The sequence below is a fragment of the Macrobrachium rosenbergii genome, chromosome 23, assembly GCF_040412425.1.
Source record: "Macrobrachium rosenbergii isolate ZJJX-2024 chromosome 23, ASM4041242v1, whole genome shotgun sequence".
Classification (NCBI taxonomy): domain Eukaryota; kingdom Metazoa; phylum Arthropoda; class Malacostraca; order Decapoda; family Palaemonidae; genus Macrobrachium; species Macrobrachium rosenbergii.
The window spans coordinates 9,788,875-9,808,935 of NC_089763.1; the positions used below are offsets into that span (position 1 = coordinate 9,788,875).

Sequence of the window (20,061 nt, forward strand, 5' to 3'; positions counted from 1 at the left end):
ACAACACACTAGAAACTTTAAAGAAAATGGAATAAACCATCATGATATTCTCCACCCTGGCTATCAAGATTATCAAGAACTTTCTTAACACCTTTAGAGCGAAATGCAAATTTTGCAAGAACAGATTCAGGATGACAAGTATCAGGGAGAGGGACATCCTCAACTGATTGGTTAGCTTCAAAAGCTCGGTGAAGTAGTTCAGCCTTTTCCTTAGGGCCAGTAACCAATTTCCCATCATCTGTGTTAGCGGTGGAATGGAAAACGAGCCTGACCCAAAGATAGTTGATGTCAATTTGCTCCAACATAAATAAGGCTGAGTAATGCCTTCAAATTTCCTCTTTAAGAAATTATTATAATCTCACTCAGCTATATGGTAAATTCAATTTGCAGCATGGCGAGACTGAGTCAGCAAAAATGGTGTAATTTTCTAGTGAACGATTTCGTTTCTGTGTTGAATTTGGTCTGTTTGCCATGGCAAGCTACTCAAACCATGGCTGGTCATTAAATTTTGCCCTTAACTCCATTTTTATTCCAGTGTTATTAATTATTATTAAGTCGGTATTTTCTTCTGACATTTTATAGGCCTACCATCAGTTAGCTTTGTCGCTCGTGTTCCGTTTTAATCCTAACATAATTCTGCAACTATCAAGGTTTCCTGTTACTCCTACACCACCAACATCGCCTACTGCATTCTTCAACATCCTACACACGCATACAGCAAACTAAAACATGGTCAGGCCCGTCCTGGTTAAGCGGACGGCCATTCAAAATACCCTACACCTAAAATGCCTCTATGCCTTAGCTTTCGGGAAGCCGCTGGGAATTTAGCTGAAAGCAAATACGAAGTTCGCTATGAGTTGATTGGTTGAAAAAGCGGCGGTATGAAATGCGAAGTTTTGATTGGCTGTTTGGAAGATGGTTTTCGCGGGAAAGGCGTTTTCGGCGGCGCGCTTGAGGGTCGCACTTAACGCCGCCAAGATAATCATTCAGCAGCTTCCCACCACTCTACTATGAGGTGTCTCATTGTTTACATTTCTGTCAGAGCGAAGTAGTCAGGTTTCCGTGGCTGATAAACCTGTCATTTTCTTCCGAAAGGTACAGACGTGCACGCCGACTGTCGTTGTTGAAGTAATTCTCGAATTCAGGTGACTTTTGTGTCATTTGTGGGGGTAAACAAGCAGGGTTTTGAGACAGCGACAGCACGCTGCTACGGCGGGCCACAGCACAGGCGACACATCCGTTAGCCAGCGGTTAATTTTATTGTGTTCCTACCCGTCTGTTTACAGAGCCACATTGCACATACCGGAGCAATATCCCTGTTAATTAATTTATTTGCAATCAGGAGTGATGCCATTAAGTGTGAATGCGAGAGATATTGCACAGTCTAAACGTTTTTCCAAGCGTGTGGTGTTATTCCCAACCCTATCCGCTTGTTGATAGGACGCCGTTTCGTGGTCAAGTCACCTTCCAAATTATCGATTGTTTTGCTTCTTTTGCAGGGACGAGACGCAAAAGGAATCTTTTCGAGTACATTCGTATCATGGCAGAAGGTGCTGTTGGGGGAGGAGGAGGGGGGATAGCCCTAGGTAACGGGTTAGGTGTAGGAGGTGAACCTGTTGCTCACAGAACAAGAGGAGCTCTAGAGGAAATCCCAAGGCCTGCCACAGTCACCTTAGGACCCACGCAAACAGGTAAGAGAATTAATTTAGTGCACAATGGAGAACACTAATCTAAGTAGGCCTATTATTAACCCAAGAGATGCTAGGGGGATGCCACTTAAGGACGACGGCAGTATTATGCATTTGCAACTTCGGGAATGGAACCAATATTTTCTTGCTCATTTTTTAACTTATCATCTAATGTTATACATGGTTGTAATTGCCTTGTGTCGCAGATTAATAATAAAAAATATAAGATACTTTTAAAAACTTATATTTAAAAAGAATATTTTTTGGAAAGAACACATTTTTTCAAAAGCCACTTTTAGTTTTGGAATGCTTCGTGCAGTATTTTCTGAGACAATTTCAAATTTGTTCATGACAATCTTACTCCTTAGCTATTCAAGAAACACCTATAAAAGTACAAAAAATGGTAAATTTTACACAAAAATATTTTTCAATGGTTATTACAATGGTTTAGCTATGGAGGGAGGGGTATTCTTACCTTATAAGTGTAAATTTTCTAATTTTTTATTTGTCATTTGCGGTGTTTATGGGGTTCAAAATAATGAGGATGAAGAGCTCTTTTCAAAAATGTAAAGTTACAATTTCATAGTGTGTATTGTTATAAAATAATACTATACAACAGTTATTAATTGTTGAATGGGTGTATATGTGTGTATGTTAACTATCCTATAGTATACACACTAACTTTGAAACCAATATTACTGTCGTCACTGTCATTGTAATTATCTATCTCAATATCACTATTTGATGAAAATGAATAAGCATCATCATCAAAAGCCATTATCTCCAAAATTCACAAAATAAACAAAGATTTATAAAAATCTTTGACTGTTGCTCAACTTCAGGATACAAAAGCCTCCCTGGTCCCGCCCCAGGCTGACAGAAGGTTTAAAATTTTGCTGTTTTTATACCTATGATTAAGAGAAGTTTGGCATCTTTTATGTTCAAGAGTGAGCTAAATGGCTGGCGAGACTGGTGATGCCACTCAAACAGAGCTAAGGGGAGGAACTAAATTTACAGCGATATTTGAAAATAAAGCGTTGATAATATCGACGTTGTCCTTACGCAGCATATAAAGCGTCGATTTTAGCGCCGCGCCGCACTTGTGGGTTAATTTTAAGAGTTGTAATCTAACCTAACCCATCATAGGCCTCTTTAACTTGGTGGAGTTGGGAATTTCAATCCTGACCCCACCATTAGTTACACTACTGTACTGCTGTCTCGACCCGTTTTGTGCAATTATCCCCAGGTTAAAGCTTACCTTTGCTTGTCGGAAGTTTGCCTATTCTTGGGGTAGGTTCTTTTGTTGAGTTTGGTTACCTAGGTTAGGCCTATAACAGACTGTGTAGCATAGGTTATAGGCTAGTCTTTCGAGCGCTCTAAGATCGCTAGGGTGGGGCAAGTAAGGAATTTCTTCATTGTCAAACCTCTCATTGTCATGATTAAATGTTTTGTCTTGTTAGAGCCTGTTCAGTTACAATTAACCCTTTCACTTATAACTTAAGACTGTTATGTTTGTGGGCAGTGGGAGTGACTCAAGCAGTAAGCGTAAAAATGTTTATATCTTTATGTGTTCAAAGATGCATCTCTCCGACAGTTTTCAAGGTAGACCACTTAATTTTGTTTCATTTTGCAGCTGATTACATATTCTCCAAGTATATACTTTTTTTTTACATTTGGATACGTCATTAGTAAGTGAAGGACTTAAATTTGGATGACGTTTATATAGGTCATCGGTAGGCGAAGGACTTGAGTTTGGATGACGTTCATATACATCATCGGTAAGCACAAGGATTAAAGAAAATATTTTATTGATTTAAAGACATCGAAAAAAATTTGACTTCACATATTTTCAGTATAGACCTAATTTATTATCATAAAAACAAAGTGATCTGGCATAATTTTTGGCCACCACTGCTAAACCTGTTTCACTGACGTGGTCAGCAAAGACAATTACAAGGCCAGTTCAGTCAAAAACAACAATGGTGGTCACCTCAAGCAGCCAGTGTCACTGGGCTATATGGATAGCCCAAGGAATAGCCAAAGCACACAAATCTCCCCACTTTCAATGTCTCTCCCTGGCCAAGGAAACTGTTTTGTAATGTATTTAAATATTTCATTGTTCCGACATTAGGAATTACTTTCAGCGCAGGCTGGAAACGGCCATTGAACTTTCAAACAAGGTGGTTAGGCAGTTAGGCTAACTACCGTCTGGGAGGCAGGAGTACTGCCTGCCCAGATGTAAACATTCCAATTTGCTTTCGGCCGTCATAGATTGCGGACGTTGTTCTTCACGCTCTGCCTGACTACCTTTCAGCTTTTAGGTGGAAATTTCTTTTTTTTGAGAATGAATGTTGATAAACCTTCTAAACCCTCCTGTTCCCAGCGTGTGTGTCCTGGGGTAGGAGGAAAAAGACGTAATACTTTTTGTTCTAGCATTGACATGAACCCACACGCCCTTTGCCCAACTTGCAGGGGACGTGTGTGTTCGCACGACGTTCCTTGTAGCGAGTGTTGTTCCTGATCTCGCAAGCAATGGGAGAGGTTCAAAGGGGGGAGACGCTACCGTCGGAAGCCTGCCAAGGAATTGTCTGAGGGTACCACGCCCCCAACGACTCCAGTGGTGGCTAATGTGTCAGGATCATTTCTCCGTCGCTGCAAACTTCCCCTGCTTGCTCTCTTTCCCTCGGGTGAGGGCTCCCCCTCCCCTTCCTCATTCGTTTCATCAGGTGTGGAAGGGCATGGGGGTTGATCAGGACATCCTCTCGGGGTTCTCTTCTCGCTGGGGCCAAAATTTTTCCCCCAGAACGAGCAGAGACTTCCCAGTTTAACCCGACTGTTTCCTCAGGTTTAGGGGTGGAAGCTACGAACCAGGTATCAGACTTATCCTCGCCTGGTTACACCTGGGTCTAAGTTAAGTTAAGTATACAGTACTTTAGTTTTACCAGACCACTGAGCTGATTAACAGCTCTGCTAGGGCTGGCCTGAAGGATTAGACTTATTTTACGTGGCTAAGAACCAATTGGTTACTTAGCAACAGGACCTACAGCTTATTGTGGAATCCGAACAACATTATAATGAGAAATGAATTTCTATCACCAGAAATAAATTCCTCTAACTATTCATCAGCCGGCTGAGTAATTGAACTCTGGCCCATCAAGTGACAGTCCGCAGCTCTACTGACTCACCCAACGAAGAGGTTTACACCTGGGTCTACCTGGTGTTCCGTCACTGGAGAGCCTGGTGTCCCATCTGTCTGGCGCTCCAGTAACAATCCACTTGGCTACCGCTACCACCACCACGACTGTCACCATGTCTGCGTTTGCGAAGCTGCCTGTGTCGGTGGCTTCACACCTGGACACCCAGGTTTTGGCTGCTCCTGCCTCACCATCCTGTGCCACTGCCCCCTGGGTTCCTGGCCCAGCTCTCATAACCTGGCCCTTCCTATATGCTGACGTCGTCGGTGCCGTATATGACTTTGCCTGCCCCTGTTGCTGACCCTGGCTCATTCATGACTATGGTTCCGGCTCCTCGCTTCCCTGTCTCTCGGCCCGGCTTGACTGCTGACATGCCTCCTGTGCCTTCGACCCTGGCTCAGCCTGGCCTGGCTGCTCACGCGCCACCCATGCCTTCATCCCTGGCTCCCCTGCATGTTCCTGGCTGCCGCGCTGATGTTCCTGCCCCAGTAACTGCTGGACTGAGCACTGCCTACGCTGTCCATGTTGTGCCTGCTGCTGTGGCCCCCCTGGTTGCTCCTGACTCTTCGGCTGCCTGCAAGGTTTGGGGACCTGACTTCGATCCTGAGGAAGATGGCGAAGAAGTCAAAGAAGAGATCGAGGAAGGTGTCATCGTCTTCGTCTGCTACCTCTTCTTCCTCTTTTCCTTCTGAGGCTACCCAGCCAAAAAGAAGAACCCTCCCCCCCCCCCCCGAAGTCTCGCACCAAGACCTCTAAGGGACTGCCTCCTTCCACAGGGAAGGCAGTGGGATCTCTCGCTAGCTCTTGCCCACTGCTCTGGCCCCTAGGTCAGTCGCATCGGGAGCCAAGGGAGTGCAGACCACGGTCCACACTCCCCCTGCTGTGCCGAAGAAACCTGCTTCTAAGGCCAGCGGGTCCACGTCAGACACTCGCACGCGAGTCGCTCTGAGTACCCGGGTTTCCAAGGAGACCCGGATACTCCAGTCTGGTACGGGAGAAACCTCTCTCCGTACAGGCCCGGGCATTGGGCGAGAAAAATAGTCCGGGCATGCAGGTGCCCCGACTCTTCCCGCTGCTTGCGGAGTCGAGCCACGCGCTTGCCTCCCCTGAGCCAGGCTGGCTTCATGGACATGGCTGGGGACTGGGAGGAGTCGAGCACGAGCTTGCGCTGTCCTCTAGACGGGCCCCAGTCTTCTTCAAGGCCATAACCTCTCTGGAAGACTGAGCAGGGGACCTCTTCTCTGCTTCTCCAGGTGTCCGGACCCAAGGAACGGAAGTACCTTCCCGGGAACCTGGCTTGGCACTCGTAGAAGTACCAGCATCCCTCTTTCTTAAGCTTTCTTTGATAATGCCTACCATCTTTTTACACATTCCATTGCTCCATGGAGATTCAGATGCTGTGGCCAATATTGTACTTTAATATTCCATCTTTCTGCCATCTTCCTTACTTTTTCATTTTGAAATTCTCCCCCGTTGTCTGATAATATTTTAGATAGGGCTCCAAATATAGCAAACCACCAGCCAAAAAGTGTCTTTATAATAGTTTCTGGTTTCTTGTCTTTTATCCAAAAAGCCTGACAGTACCTCATTGCCATATCTACCATTACCAAGGACTTTCTGTCTTCTATCTCTCCCACATTTATTGCTACAACTTCATTAAATGTTTTACTCCAAGAAAATCCCATTACTGGTTTAGCTGGGTTTCTTTTATATCTTTTACATACCTCACAACTTGCAATTAAGTCTGTTAGTAACTTTTTTATTTCCTCTCTTTCTTTCTCTCTCAAACCATCACTACACTGTGCTTCTTCTGCTAGCTTCCATATTTTATCTCCACTTCCGTGACCAAACTAGATGTAGGCCTTCATTGCGCCTTTATTTTCCCTTAGACTCTTTCCCTTTCATCCCTCCAGTAACAATTCTTCTCCTATCATCCTCCTCAAAATTGGTATTCTTAAGTGGCCCTGTTTGTCTTCTCTTAACGTTGCCCTCATTTCCCCTAATACTTCTATTTTAACACAATTCTATTTTAAATTTATAGTCATACCCATTTTACTCATGGTTTTCTTACCTATTAACCATGGTACATCACCCTGCAAAATTTCTGTCTTCAAATAAAACTTTTTCATTTTTCAATATCACTGCTATTTCCATTACCCCTTTTGACTTGTATGATGACTCACCAAAATTAAATACTTTTTTAGACTCTTTCTAAGATCATTCATTCTCCTCATCTCTTCCTGATTCAAACCCACAACAATGTGTGCTAATCACAATTCCCCACAAACTTTTGATTTACATCCTGTGTCTAAAATTGCATCAGCCTCTTCCCAAGATTCTTCTGCTGTTTTACTGACTTCTATATAAACTTTTTCTTTTTCTTGTCCAGTTTCTGATTTCTTCTTATTTTGAAAATTCTGAGGACAATCACTAGCCCAGTGCCATTTCGATTTGCATATGGCACACAGTGTTGCTTTCCCTTCTTTATTTGTAGGATTTCTTTCACCTCTACCTCGATTCACTTTTCCCCAATATCTTTGGTTTTCCCTCCCTCTCCCAAAATTCATATAGCCTTCTGATCCCAACCATTCCCCCTTCTCTTTATTCCCTAATCCCTCAAATATTCTTTTCATTATTTGTGACACTGTTTTATATTCCAACTTTCCTTGACCACAAGCTGCTAATACCATTTGTTTTTTTTTTTATTTTCTGTGAGATTTGCTTGTTCTAGAACATGAAAACCTTTTATTTCCCCTTCAAGCATGCTTTTCCCTTATTGCTCTATTACACTCTGACACTGCCATTTCATACCTAATTATAAAATCTCTCATCTTTTCGCTAGATTCTCTTTCCATTTTAAAATGGTTTTTCATTTTACTGTAATTTTCCATTAGTGTATATTTTAGATACACTTCATCTAGTTTGGACAGGATTATCTTTGAACCCTCTTTATCCTTAAGTTCATCTCTGTCTGTTCCTTCAATTACTTCTAAAGCTTTTCCTTTTAAGCTCATTCTTATCTCTGTCCCCAGATATTTCACTTCTCCACACACCACAAGCCAATCTTCGACTTGTCCTCTCCATCCTTTATATATAATCACCCTATGTCCCGCTAAATCTCGGACAGTCTCTTCTCCATTTCATCTCCAAAAGTTTACCATCAGATCCGTCCATTTTTAACAAACCACACCCTGCTATTACTTGAAAGTTTTCCTAGCCAAACCCATCTAAAAATGCTACAATTATGCAATCCACCCACCTATTCACATTGTTCTTTTATAATCCCGCTTACGACTGCAAAAAACCACAAAACAGACTTGCAGCCCAAAATTGACAACCTAACCATCAGAGAGCTCTCTCTACCACACCATAGTCTTTTCAACACTCCCGCCCGCATTTGTTTACATTTTGTTCCCTCCCGCCATTTGTCGTCCTATGACGTCACAACACGAACAGATACTTTTAAACATCAATGTTTTACTATAAAAACATCTCATAAAATTAAACGTGCTTTTTACTTATAGAACTTACCTGGTAGTTACATATAGCTGTCGCCTCTGACGCCACGGCAGAATTTTTAAATTTCGCGCTAGCGCTATAAACACCTAGGGTGATCCCTCTACCAGCCCCTCTATAGGTAACAAGGAACTATCCCAACAATGTTCTAGAACCCATTAAAGTTTTTCTGCCGAGAGACCGCAACACGGTCTCGTTTGTGGTTGAATTTTTGTCTGCAATTTATACTTAAGTATTTCTTTGTGGTTTTTTTGCTAACTAGCTTTGCAATTTGTGGCCTGAATTAATTTCTTTTGTACAATATGTCTGATCTCTGGTTCTCAGTATAGATATTGTGCTTTAGGCCGTAGGACTCCGATTGCCTAAGTTAAGGGCATCGACCCCCATTCAGTTTGCTCTTCATGTAGGGGTAAATTTTAATTCAGGAGAATACATGTGAGGAATGTATGCATCTAACAACGGATGAATGGTCAGCCTTAGAGAAATATCTAATGGAAGTTAGAAAAGGACAGAGTTAGAAAAGCTTCGCAGAGGTCATCATCTGCTAAGTCTGTAGAGGGCAGCACCAACTGTTAACCCTCTCCTATTAATCCTCCTTTGTCCACCCTGTTGATCCCAATCCTATCACCGTGTCAGAGTTAAAAGTCCAGATGGACACTAAATTTTCAGCAGTGCTTTCGGCCATCCAGACGATGGGCCAAGCCATTGAAAAGTTGGCTCCTCGAAGTGAAGTGTTATTGTGGAGGAGGTGTCTGTTCGGCCCACTCGCTTCTCCCAGGTCTAGACTGTCGGACTCTGGTTCAGGAGAGGGCATGTCGAAAACCGAAAGGAGGCAGGCGAGTGGGGTTTGCTCCCCGAACAGAGTCACCCCTCAAGTATTCCTGTTGTGCAATCCCAGGATGCTTCCCGCACGCCATAGAAAAGGCGCTGCTGGGGGATGTGTTTACTGGTGATGATTCTTTGACTCTCCTCGGAAGTGGGCGCTTCACATTCTTCTCGCCTCTTCAAGAGGTCTCTGCCTCCTGCAGCGACTCCAAGAAAAGATCGTTGACGGATCCAAGTAAAGTGGGCTGTAGCTTCTGGGAGGATCCTGAAGCTTTTTCCTCCTCCTCTTCACAGTGGATCAGCCCCTCGCCGGAAGGAACCACGCCGTATCAGCTGCTGGGGTAATAAGCGCGTGTTTTCGTACCAGGAGCTTCTACATTCGTCCAGCTTCATCGCAGATAGTGCCTCCCAATATCGGGTCAACAAGATCCCCCGCTTTGTCGCCAAGTTACTGACAAATTGACGGATCTTATTCAGTTCTTTTGTGGCGCCGTAAGCTGCCGGGGAGCACCTGTGCGAGGCGCCTTGAATGCGCCATGTCTTGGCGCAAGAGCCTCCCACTTCGCATGCACCAGTGAAGGCTCAACCAGGCGCTCAGCATTCTTCTCTCTGGCCCGACACGCCACGCTCTGTTGGCTAAGCGCTACTTCAGCATGGCGCGCGGCGCCACTTCAGCTTGGCTCGGCGCCACATCGGCATGGCTCCAAGACTTTAGATTCGTACCCACGCTTTCACAGGAAACTGTTCCTGTACACCAAATTGTCTCCCTGTGTCTCTGTAGAAGAGGAAATGAAGAAGATGTAGAATGGAAGAGGACTTTCCAGGAATCAAGGAGAAATCTTTCGGGTTATGGAGTTACTCAAGTTTTTCTGAGAACTTTGGGGACTCTTTTTAAGCCTTCGGATCCGCATCTCCCAGATCGTGCAGTTTAAGAGGGATAACTTCTCGATCCAGCTCCTTTTACACGCCTAGTTTTGGCGATTTCCGCCAAGAAGGCTATCTAGAAGATTAATTCCTGCCTCAGACGAGAGAGAGAAAGGCAAGAGTATGTTTTGTCTTCCACCCTCCAGATTGGCTCATCACAGCCGCATGTGGTACGAGACTGGAGAACGTTTTTCTTTGGGTGTGTCTGCCTCCGCTCAAGGGGACTTCTCCAGTCTAGTGGATTCAAGTCGTCACACAGCTCTTCAATCAGCGAAGATCTTCTTCACGCAGTCGGAGTTGGATCATCTTCTCAAGAGTATTTTCGCTGTTGTGGAGGTCATCAGTTTCCTAGATTGGTCAGTGGCGGCTCTGGCTAGGAAAGTCAAAGAATTCGGACTTTCAGATGCGCAGTTGACGGATTTACCGTAGTCGCATCGTATAGACAAGGGAGTATGCGATAGTGCCTTGGAGCTAACTTCGGTTTTTGCAACCGGAGTTCTGAAGAAACGACAACTCTGGTGCTCTTTTTTGGCAAAGGGTGTTTCCTGCAGCCAGAGGTCTGCTCTCCTCTTTGCCCCTTTGTCGAAGGACCACTTGTTCCCGAAGGAATTAGTTCGAGAAACTGCTGAAGCTCTCACACAAAAAGCAACACAGGACCTGTTGGCTCAGTCAGCAAAGAAGCCGAAGAAGACTACTCCTGTAGCTACTTCCGCCAAAACTTCGGTGTTTTCTGGGTAGACACTTCCAAGACATTCAGGTGCAAGTCTCATGCCTCGCCCTTTTCCAAGCCTCAAAGGGAAAGGAAAATCTCTACTCGACTCTTTCCAATTTTCAACAAAAGAAATGAGTGTGCTGTCCTCCACATAGCAGTAGGTGCCAGACTCCAGTCGTTCTCGGAGGCCTGGCAAAAGGTCACTCAAGATCCTTGGCCTTTACAGGTGATCCGGGAAGGGTACTCCATCCCATTCCAACAAAAGCCCCCTCTGTCGGATGCTCCAGTCGCCAAGTGTACTCCAACGATCCTCAGAAGTTTTGCTTCGAGAAGAAGTAGAAGTACTACTAAGGAAACAAGCCATCGAATTAGTGCCGACTTACGTTTCTCCGGGTTTACATAAATCGCCTCTTTAGTTTCAAGGCGCTGGGAGGTTGGAGGCCAGTTCTAGACGGAGCTGATTGAACGCTTTTGTAAAAGACGAATTTTCGGCGGAGACGGCGAGTCGGTGTTGGCATCTTCAACCGGCGACTGATGGTCTCGGAGACTTCCAGATGCATTTCCATCGTTTCCAATCCATCAGGAATCAAGGAAGTTCCTGAGGCTTGTTTTCCAAGGTAAATTTTTCCAGTTCAGAGCTCTTGTTTCGACTGTCAACTGCACCTCAAGTGTTTACAAGAGTTCTGGCTCTAACGGTGGCGAAGAATCTTCACTTGCAAGGAATAAGGATCAATGTATCTGGACGACTGGGTTTGAAAGCACACCCAAAGCCAAATGTGGAGGACCTAATAAAGACATTATCTCTGGCAAAGGAACTAGGTCTACTAGTCATGTTCAATCGTCCCTCTCACCATCACAACAGATGGTTTATTCTGGGGGAGTGGGAGGATGGACTCTGACTTTCGGGGGCTTCTCCATCAATATGGAGACAGAGTCTTGTCTAAGCATGATAGACGACTTCTACATTGTGAGGCTTGCTCAGCCAACCAGTGATGAGAGTCTTGCTGGGGACCTATTCTCGATGGAGTAGCGTTCAGAAACTGGGGAGACTCAAGATGAGGCCTCTACAGTTTTATCTTGCTAAAGCCAATGGCCACGCAAAAACCCATCCCCGGATTCCTTTCTTTTCAAGATCTCAGATCGATCAAGAAGGAGCTGCTCTGGTGAATTCAAGAGAAAGACTAGAGGAGGGAATTTCTTATATCAAGAACCCAGACCTCAAGCACTCTTGTCAGACGCTGGATTTGTGGGTGGGGAGCGACTTTAGACAACAAGGAATGTTCGGGCCTGTGGCAGGAAGAATAAGAAAGAACTACACATAAATGTGAAAGAACTGAAAGCGGCATATCTATTCTGATGCAATTTCTCAACAAGAGGTAAAAGGTGCGTAATTCTAGTTCAATGACAACACGCATGTGCTCTTTGCTTATATCAAAAGCAGGGGGCACTCATTCCTTCTTCCTGTATCAGACCTACCAAGGAACTTTTTAGAATGGTCGAAGAGAACGAGGTCACGTATTGACCAGGTTCATGTACAAGGTGAGGAATGTAAGAAGGATCTCTTAAGCAGGAAGAACTGTCTTGCCCACGGAATGGACCTTACATCCGCAGGTTTGCAAACAGCTGTGAATCTGGGGGTCCGCTAGTAGACCTGTTTCTGCAACAGACAGAACAAAACGCCTCCCTGTATGTTATTCCTGTGATCCGACGACAAGGCACTTTTGGTGATGCAATGACAATGAGTTGGGATTGCCTGGAACTTTACGCTTTTCCACCTTTCAAAATTATCAGGAAGGTCTTGGAAAAGTTCAGGAACCACAAGAACACCAAGATGACACTAATTGTTCCTTTCTGGCCATCGAGGGAGTGGTTCCCAGATCTTCTCCTCCTCCTCGCAGATTTTCCGAGGATCCTCCCGTCGAGGAAAGATCTACTCAGACAGCCCCACTTCCTGAGGTTCCATCAGAACTTGTCCGCTCTCTACAAGCCAGCCCAGACTGTCGCAGTTTACCCTCAGGAAGAGAGGTTTTTCAAAGGAGGTTGTAGCGCTTATTGCGCGACTCCAGAAGAAAGTCTTCGACGCATACCAGGCAAGATGGAATCAGTTTCTAGAGACTGGTGCAATAGACATGAGTTTCGTTTCTAAACCTCTCTAAATCAAATAAGTTCTTGCTATCCCTTATAAGGAAAAAGGATTGTCTTTGAGCACAATTAAGGGTATCATCAATGCTTATGGGCTGTATTTAAGACAGAGGTCTAGACATCTCGAACAATCAGGATCTAAACGGATTTACTTAAGTCTTTAATACTCTCAAGACGAAAAGTTCCTAAACAAAATAGCATGGAATTTGACATCGCTCTAAATGGATTTGTCTAGATCAATTGAACTTTACAAATGTCTCGTTGAGAAATTTGACTAAGAAAAAACTATTTTTCTAGTAGTAATTTGCAATTGCGCCAGGAGTGGTGAGTGAGGTTCATGCCTTGGACAAAGCTATTGGTTTCTCTCAAGGAAAAGCTGTATGTTCTTCCTCTCTTAGGTTCTTAGCGAAGAAACTAAGATGCTACCCAGACCATGGCTGGTATCTTTCAGCATTAAGAGCCTTTCAGATCTTGTGGGAGAAGGAGAACAAGAGAGATTGTTGTGTCTCGTGAGAGCCTTAAAGTTCTATATTCACCTAACAAAAGGTATCAGGGCTCTTCGGAGAACTTGTGGTGTTCCTCTAGAGAAACCCACAAGACCACTTTCCAAGAATGCTCTTGCTTTCTTCTTAAGAGAAGTTATTTCAGAAGCCCATGGGAATTGTCAGGACTCAGACACGGGAACTCTGAAAGTGAGAGCACATGAGATAAGAGCTGTAGCTACTTCTTTAGCTTTCAGGCACACCCTCAGTGCAAAGATTGTGAACTCTACATTTTGGCGATGTGTCGGTTCGACGCAGACACTTGTCAGAATTGAAGATGATTTTGACAATGGCAGCACCTTAGGCCTTTAGTAGTTACTCGACATGGTGGTGGGTGAGGAGAAAGAGGCAACCCTATCCCACTAACATTTTCTCCTTGATGTTGGAAATTGAGTTTGTTGCGCTGTCTGTAGGTACTATGTTTGTTGGTTTAGGAGTACCTACAGTCTTTTTAATTTTGTGGTTGAAAGTTTTTAATTTTTAATTTTAATATTATGGTGATAGAGGTGATCCCTTATTGTTAATTTGGTACTGCGCCCAGAGCAAGGGCATACTAAGTCTTGTCCGTCACGGCGTTGTCCTCTACGGCAAGTACTAACAGATTGTATCTGACACCCGGATCCTTTATATCCTGTCTATACAATCGAGGGATAAGCAGACTACAGAGGCAGTAACCGCTGAGTCAGCAATCCTTCAAGGTAAGGAACTAAAATTCATGTTTTGATTTCTAACAATATATGTGGCTGACATGGTCCCACCTCCTCTAAAGGTGCCAATCAGCTATATGTAACTACTTCAGGTGTTCTATAAGTAAAAATGATATTTTATGATAAAATAAGGTTTTAATTGAGTACTTACCTGGTAGTTACATGATATAAACCCCGCCACCTCCTCTCATGTCAAGTGGGCTTAAAACTTAATGGGTTCTAGAACATTGTTGATAGTTCCTGTTACCTATAGAGGGCGCTTAGTAGAGGGATCACCTAGGTGTTTAGCGCTAGCGAAATTTAAAATTCTGCCGTGACGTCAGAGACGACAGCTATATGTAACTACCAGGTAAGTATAAGTAAAACCTTATTTTATCATAAAAATATAATTTTTATACATTTTGTAATGCCCATACCATTTCACTAATGCAGAAAATAAAAATAAGATAATAATGATTAAACTTCTAAAACTAACATAATCTGTGGCGGCGTTTATTAAATATCCTTTTTCTTTTTCAAGTATAACCTCTCTTTCTTCCATTCTCCAGTCTACAATATTGGAAATGTGAGTCAGTATTTTTGTTGCATTTATTTATGAATGTTGAAAGTTTTTAATAATTGCAGTACTCATGTGGGTCCTTTATCGGTGGCTGGCATGGTGCTGGGTAGGAAGTATAGGAAGCATTCCTTCCTGCCTTACTCTTCGCCTTGGAAACTGGTGTTGAGTCTTAGGGGAGACTGGGGGTACTCTGTACTTGGATGCCCACCAGGTTGTTTAATGGTTGGGTGGTGGTGTTTTTATTTTGGAGTGTAGGTGACAGCATTGTTGTCTGGTTATTTTATGTTGGTACTGCGCCCATGATAGGGGCAGATTTTTTACTTGGCTAGCGTTCGGAGAAATCCTTTGCTGCGAGGTCCCCACTTATGTAGCAGGTGACACTTGGCTATACCGCCACACCTCTACGGGTTAAGATGAGCGCCACCAGAGGCAGTATCTTCCTGCAGCAGCTCTCTTACCAGGTAAGGAAACAACAAGCATTGTATTGATGCTAGCAACCTTTTCTGTTCTCAACTCATTACTTTTATTAATGCTTGGGGTTAGAATAAGTCCATGAATCCCACCTCCTGTCAATGTAGGAATCAGCTGTGGTAAGTTACTTAAGTAAAAATGACATTTTTATAATAAAATAAAGTTTTATGTATACTGTACTTACCGAGTAATTACAGAGTGGGAGCCTTCCCTCCTCCCCTCACATGGACATTTCGGCATAAACAAATTGAAGCTCTCTGCTGTGTTGGTCCTCTCCTACACAGAAAGTGGGCAGGGCTAGTTACTTACACCAAAAACAAAAAAGAATTGCTACCTCGAATTTTCACAATTTAGCTGCTGGTTACTAGAAATTGTTAGCTATGTAGTTATTTGGTAAGTATATATAAAACTAAATTTTATTATAAAAATGTCATTTTTATCATAAAAATGTCATGTTTCACTCAAAAATTAATTTGCCGATGAAAAAATCAAGATATATAGTTATACTACACTGTAAAAGTTTCATTGAATTTGGTTCAGTCTTCTTGGAGAAACAAGATTTGTTTTTGAGAAGTTTTAAGAAAACCAGCAAAACAAAAGAAATTTTGGACTTTCAAGAGAATCCTGAGACTATCAGGACATCTTGAACAAGTTCTCCCTTTATCATATCTTTATAACTCATTTTCACTATGATGCTACTGCCAGAGAGAACGGGATATTTTAGTGGGTGACAATTATTTTTGAATGAATTTTGTTAACACTTTTACATGCTTTTTTTTTAATAATTTGTCATTTACAGTGCTGTACAAGCAATGAACAAAATTGTCCATGAACCAATTTAAAAATTTTTTGAGCAATATATCTTAAGATATGTTTATTTACACATAAAACAGTCCAAAACAGTGTATATCTCCTTCCGCCCAACCAAACTTGAGTCATACAGACATTTTTACAAATTTTTACTATTTGTCATTCATAATGCTATACAAGCAATGAACAAAATTGTCCATGAACCGGTCTAAAAATATTTTTTAGCAGTACAGTGCATCACTGACTTACGGCGGAGTCAACCTTACTGTATTTTTTCAGCGCTGTTAATGGTGTTTTACAGCTCCATAATATGATGTTGCATCAAGTTACAACGCTGTTGACAGTGCTAACAGCGAGAATAGGCATCAAGTTAAATGTGCTTACAGCGCAGTAACTTGTTGCAACATCAAGTTACACCGCCGTTAAAGCATTGATAAAAGTGAAACACAGACTTACGGTGGAAATCAACTTAAAGCACGGCGCTGGAATGGATCCCCTGCCATAAGTCAAGGACCTACTGTATATCTTCTCAAGATATGTTTATTTACACATAAGCAGTCCAAAAACTGTACAACTCCTTAGAATCATACAGACATTTTACAACTTATTTACAATTTATCGCTCACAGTGCCATATAAGCAATGAACAAAATTGTCAGTACAGTAAACCAGTCTGGAACAATTTTTTTTTAGCATTATCGCTGAGGATAAGTTTATTTAGGTAAAATAATTTGAAAACCGTTATCAACTAAAATTGATAATTCCTTGAAATTCAAGCGGTCAAAAATTTCTTAAACGAAAAAGATGGTGAACACTCAATGATCTTGCATGCACTGCATTATATACACCCTTTTCTATATTGTTCAGTCAAAAAATTGTATTAGTAAATGATATCTTCATGCAGCTGTCTCCTTTTGATTTAGCATAACATTTTTCAGCTAGAAAATTGTCAGCTTCGCCTCCCAGTATCCAAACCAACCGTCTTTGTTGTGCTTAACAAAATATGAGAATGGCACTTAACCCTTAAACGCAGACTGGACGTATCATACGTCGACTAAAATTGTCTGTCGGGTGCCGAGTGGACGTACTGTACGTTGACTACCAAAAGTTTTTTTAAATATTCGCAGATAAATAGTTACAGGCCTAGTTTGCGAAAGATTTTAAATCACTCGCCTTGAGGGATGCTGGGAGTTCACAGATCATGCTGTTGTTTTGTTTACAAGCGTTACCTTACTGGAGAGTACTAATTAGGAAGCTCACCCATCCCTTGATATCCAAGATCCTTGCCTGTTTGTTCCTCCACAGAGAGAAAAAGCTGCAGCCTACCATTAAAGGGTATAGAGCCATGTTGGCTTCAGTCTTTCTCGGACATAGGGGTCTTGGAGGTCTTTGAATCAAGACCTTCAGACTTAATTAGATCGCGAATACGCCAAAGAGGGACCAGAAGAGACCAGTGGCGTGGAATCTTGACGAGTGCTGAGATGGTTACGGCCGCAACTTTGAACCGGGATGGCGGACATCTCCTTAAAGGATCTCACGAAGAAGACTCTATTTCTGGTAGCTCTAAGGCGGCCAGGAGAGTAAGTGAGCGCATGCGACAGATAAGAGAGAGTCCGCCGGTTAAGGGGAAGGCAGTATATGTCTGCTACTCTGGTTTCTAGCCAAGAATGAAGACCTGTCAAGACCTTGGCCAAGAGAGTTTGAAATTAAGGACCTTTCCCAATTGGTCATTTCCGAAGAACCCGAGAGGTACCTCTGTCCTGTGAGAGCTCTCAAGTTCTACGTTGAGAGAACGAAGAAGCTCAGAGGTTCCAGTGACCACCTCTGGTGCCCAGTTAGAGATCCTTCGAGGCCACTCTCTAAGAATGCCCTTTCCTTCTTTTTTGAGAAGCCCATAAAAGAAGCCTGCGAGCATTGTGTTGACTGAGATGAGTATTCTTAAAGTAAAGGCACATGAGATAAGAGCAGTTTCTGACTTCTGTAGCCTTTAGCAGAAGCTTAATCAGGAAAGACTTGGCTAAGTCCAATTTTTTGATGCAAGTCGGTGTTTGCATCGTGATTACTTAGTGGACGTGCAAACTGTTTTCAACAGCGCAGTACGCTGGGGCCTTATTGCGCACTGACACGGTATTGGGAGAGGTGAAAAGGAGTCATTCAGAATTCAACTTTTTCACCTTGGTGTTAGTTGTTGTTTTTAAGGTTGTCTGGAGATACGGTGGTAGTATCTTCCAGTTTTAATTTTTGCATTTGGTTTTATGGTGATGTTAGGTGATCCCTCGTTTTGTTGTTTGTTGTACTGCGCCTGATTCATGGCATCAGACTTGTCCGTGACGCAGCCATGTTCTACGGTACTGTTTTTATTGTGTCCGACACACTGATCCTATATCCTTCGGGCACAATATAAAGGCCAGCAGATCACAGAGGCAGTAACCACTGAGTCAGCTACCTTTAAAGGTAAGGAACCTATGTCTAACTTGTTGCAAGTAGATAATTCCAAGAATTTTATTAGTTGCCAGTGTCCCACCTCCTCAAGGTGCCAATCAGCTATATGTAACTACCGGGTAAGTTGTATAAGTGAAAATGACATTTTTATGATAAAATAACGTTTCACTTATACTTACCCGGTAGTTACATAATCATAACCCACCCTCCTCCCCTCACATGGGCAGTTGGGCAAAAACTTATGACGTGTTCTTGGAACGGTTCCCGATACCCCGATAGAGGGCGGGGGGTAGGGGGATCACCTGTCGTACCGCTAGCGCAAAATTTGAATACTGCCATGACGTCAAAGACGACAGCTATATGTAACTACCGGGTATGTATAAGTGAAATGCTATTTTATCATAAAATGTCATTTTACGTTAGCGAAAGTTACGACCATGCATCGCTTTGTGATAATATTTTTCTGTGTGTTGCTTTGATCGCTTTTTGCAATATGTTATATACCAAAATCATCGCAATTTTGTGTACAATACAACGAAAAAAATAACTCATTAGCTTTAACCGTTGTGCTCACAGCGATTTGTATACAGTACAATTATATATGAATTTTGTTTCGCGCTGTCATATATTTCAATATTTATATATGATAATGATATTTTTTTCCATTTCTGATGGTTGCATACTAAACTTCAGGCAATGAGAAAAAAAGGAGCCAAAAATGAACTCTTAATCTTAAAAACTAACCGTGCTGTGATTTTTTGAAAAAAACTTTTTTTCCGCTTCGGCCCTAACTCCCGAATGCTGCCGGCACACGACAGACACTTTTGTAAATAGAGGCTCGGCGTTTAAGGGTTAAAGGGATACAGTTCAACCTAGTCTAACGTAAGATTAAGATGTGGTATCTCACTTGGTTGTGGAGTTTCACTCATAAATTTAACCAAAACTTGACAGTGTCAGTTCAGGTGACACCTAATGTCCTCATTACCCAATTGCCTCAAGATGAAAGGGGTAGTATATAAATGGAAAAATCAGGTATTTAGAAATAGCCTATAAGGAGGATTAAAAAGTAATGTTTGTTCCTTTTTTTTTATTTCATAACAATAGATTGTTATCTTGGTATGAATCAGTTTTGTTGCTGAGTAATATGTAACGAAAATAAGACTAAAGCTGCAGAAAACATCATTGTTCCTACACAATATACAAACCGTCAGTCCTCTACAGAAGAAATTACTTTCTGCACAGCTGGAAACGGTCGTTTAACTTTAAACGAGGTGATGGAGTACGTAGTTAACTACTGACTATGGGCGGGGGCCCCGCCCACCCAGTTGCTATTGGCCATTGGGGAGGAAGGACATGCGCTCTTCTCTCTGCCTGCTATTCGACTTTGTTTATGTTTTAGCGTATTGTTGATATTGCTGATATGTGAATTTAATGTGTTATTTAATGTATGCAAATACAACTTGTTTTAATTTTGAGTTTACGCATTCAGTATTCTGATACAGGCAGTACCTGGCTATCAGTAGACTCGGT

General features: G+C 42.6%; 1 protein-coding gene across 4 annotated transcripts in view; it reads left to right on the forward strand.

The window, feature by feature from the left end:
* The first annotated feature begins 973 nt into the window (after nt 1-973).
* LOC136851251 (uncharacterized) overlaps nt 974-20,061 on the forward strand; it is a 62,945-nt gene continuing 43,857 nt past the window's right edge. The window contains exons 1-2 of one of the 4 annotated variants that reach the window (XM_067125208.1): nt 974-1,095; nt 1,500-1,691. In XM_067125208.1, the coding sequence (XP_066981309.1) occupies nt 1,541-1,691 (151 nt within the window). In that variant the 5' untranslated portion in view covers nt 974-1,095; nt 1,500-1,540. Of the gene's footprint in view, nt 1,146-1,182; nt 1,251-1,499; nt 1,692-20,061 lie in introns of those variants that run through there. The other 3 variants (XM_067125209.1, XM_067125211.1, XM_067125212.1) reach the window with 3 other exon arrangements.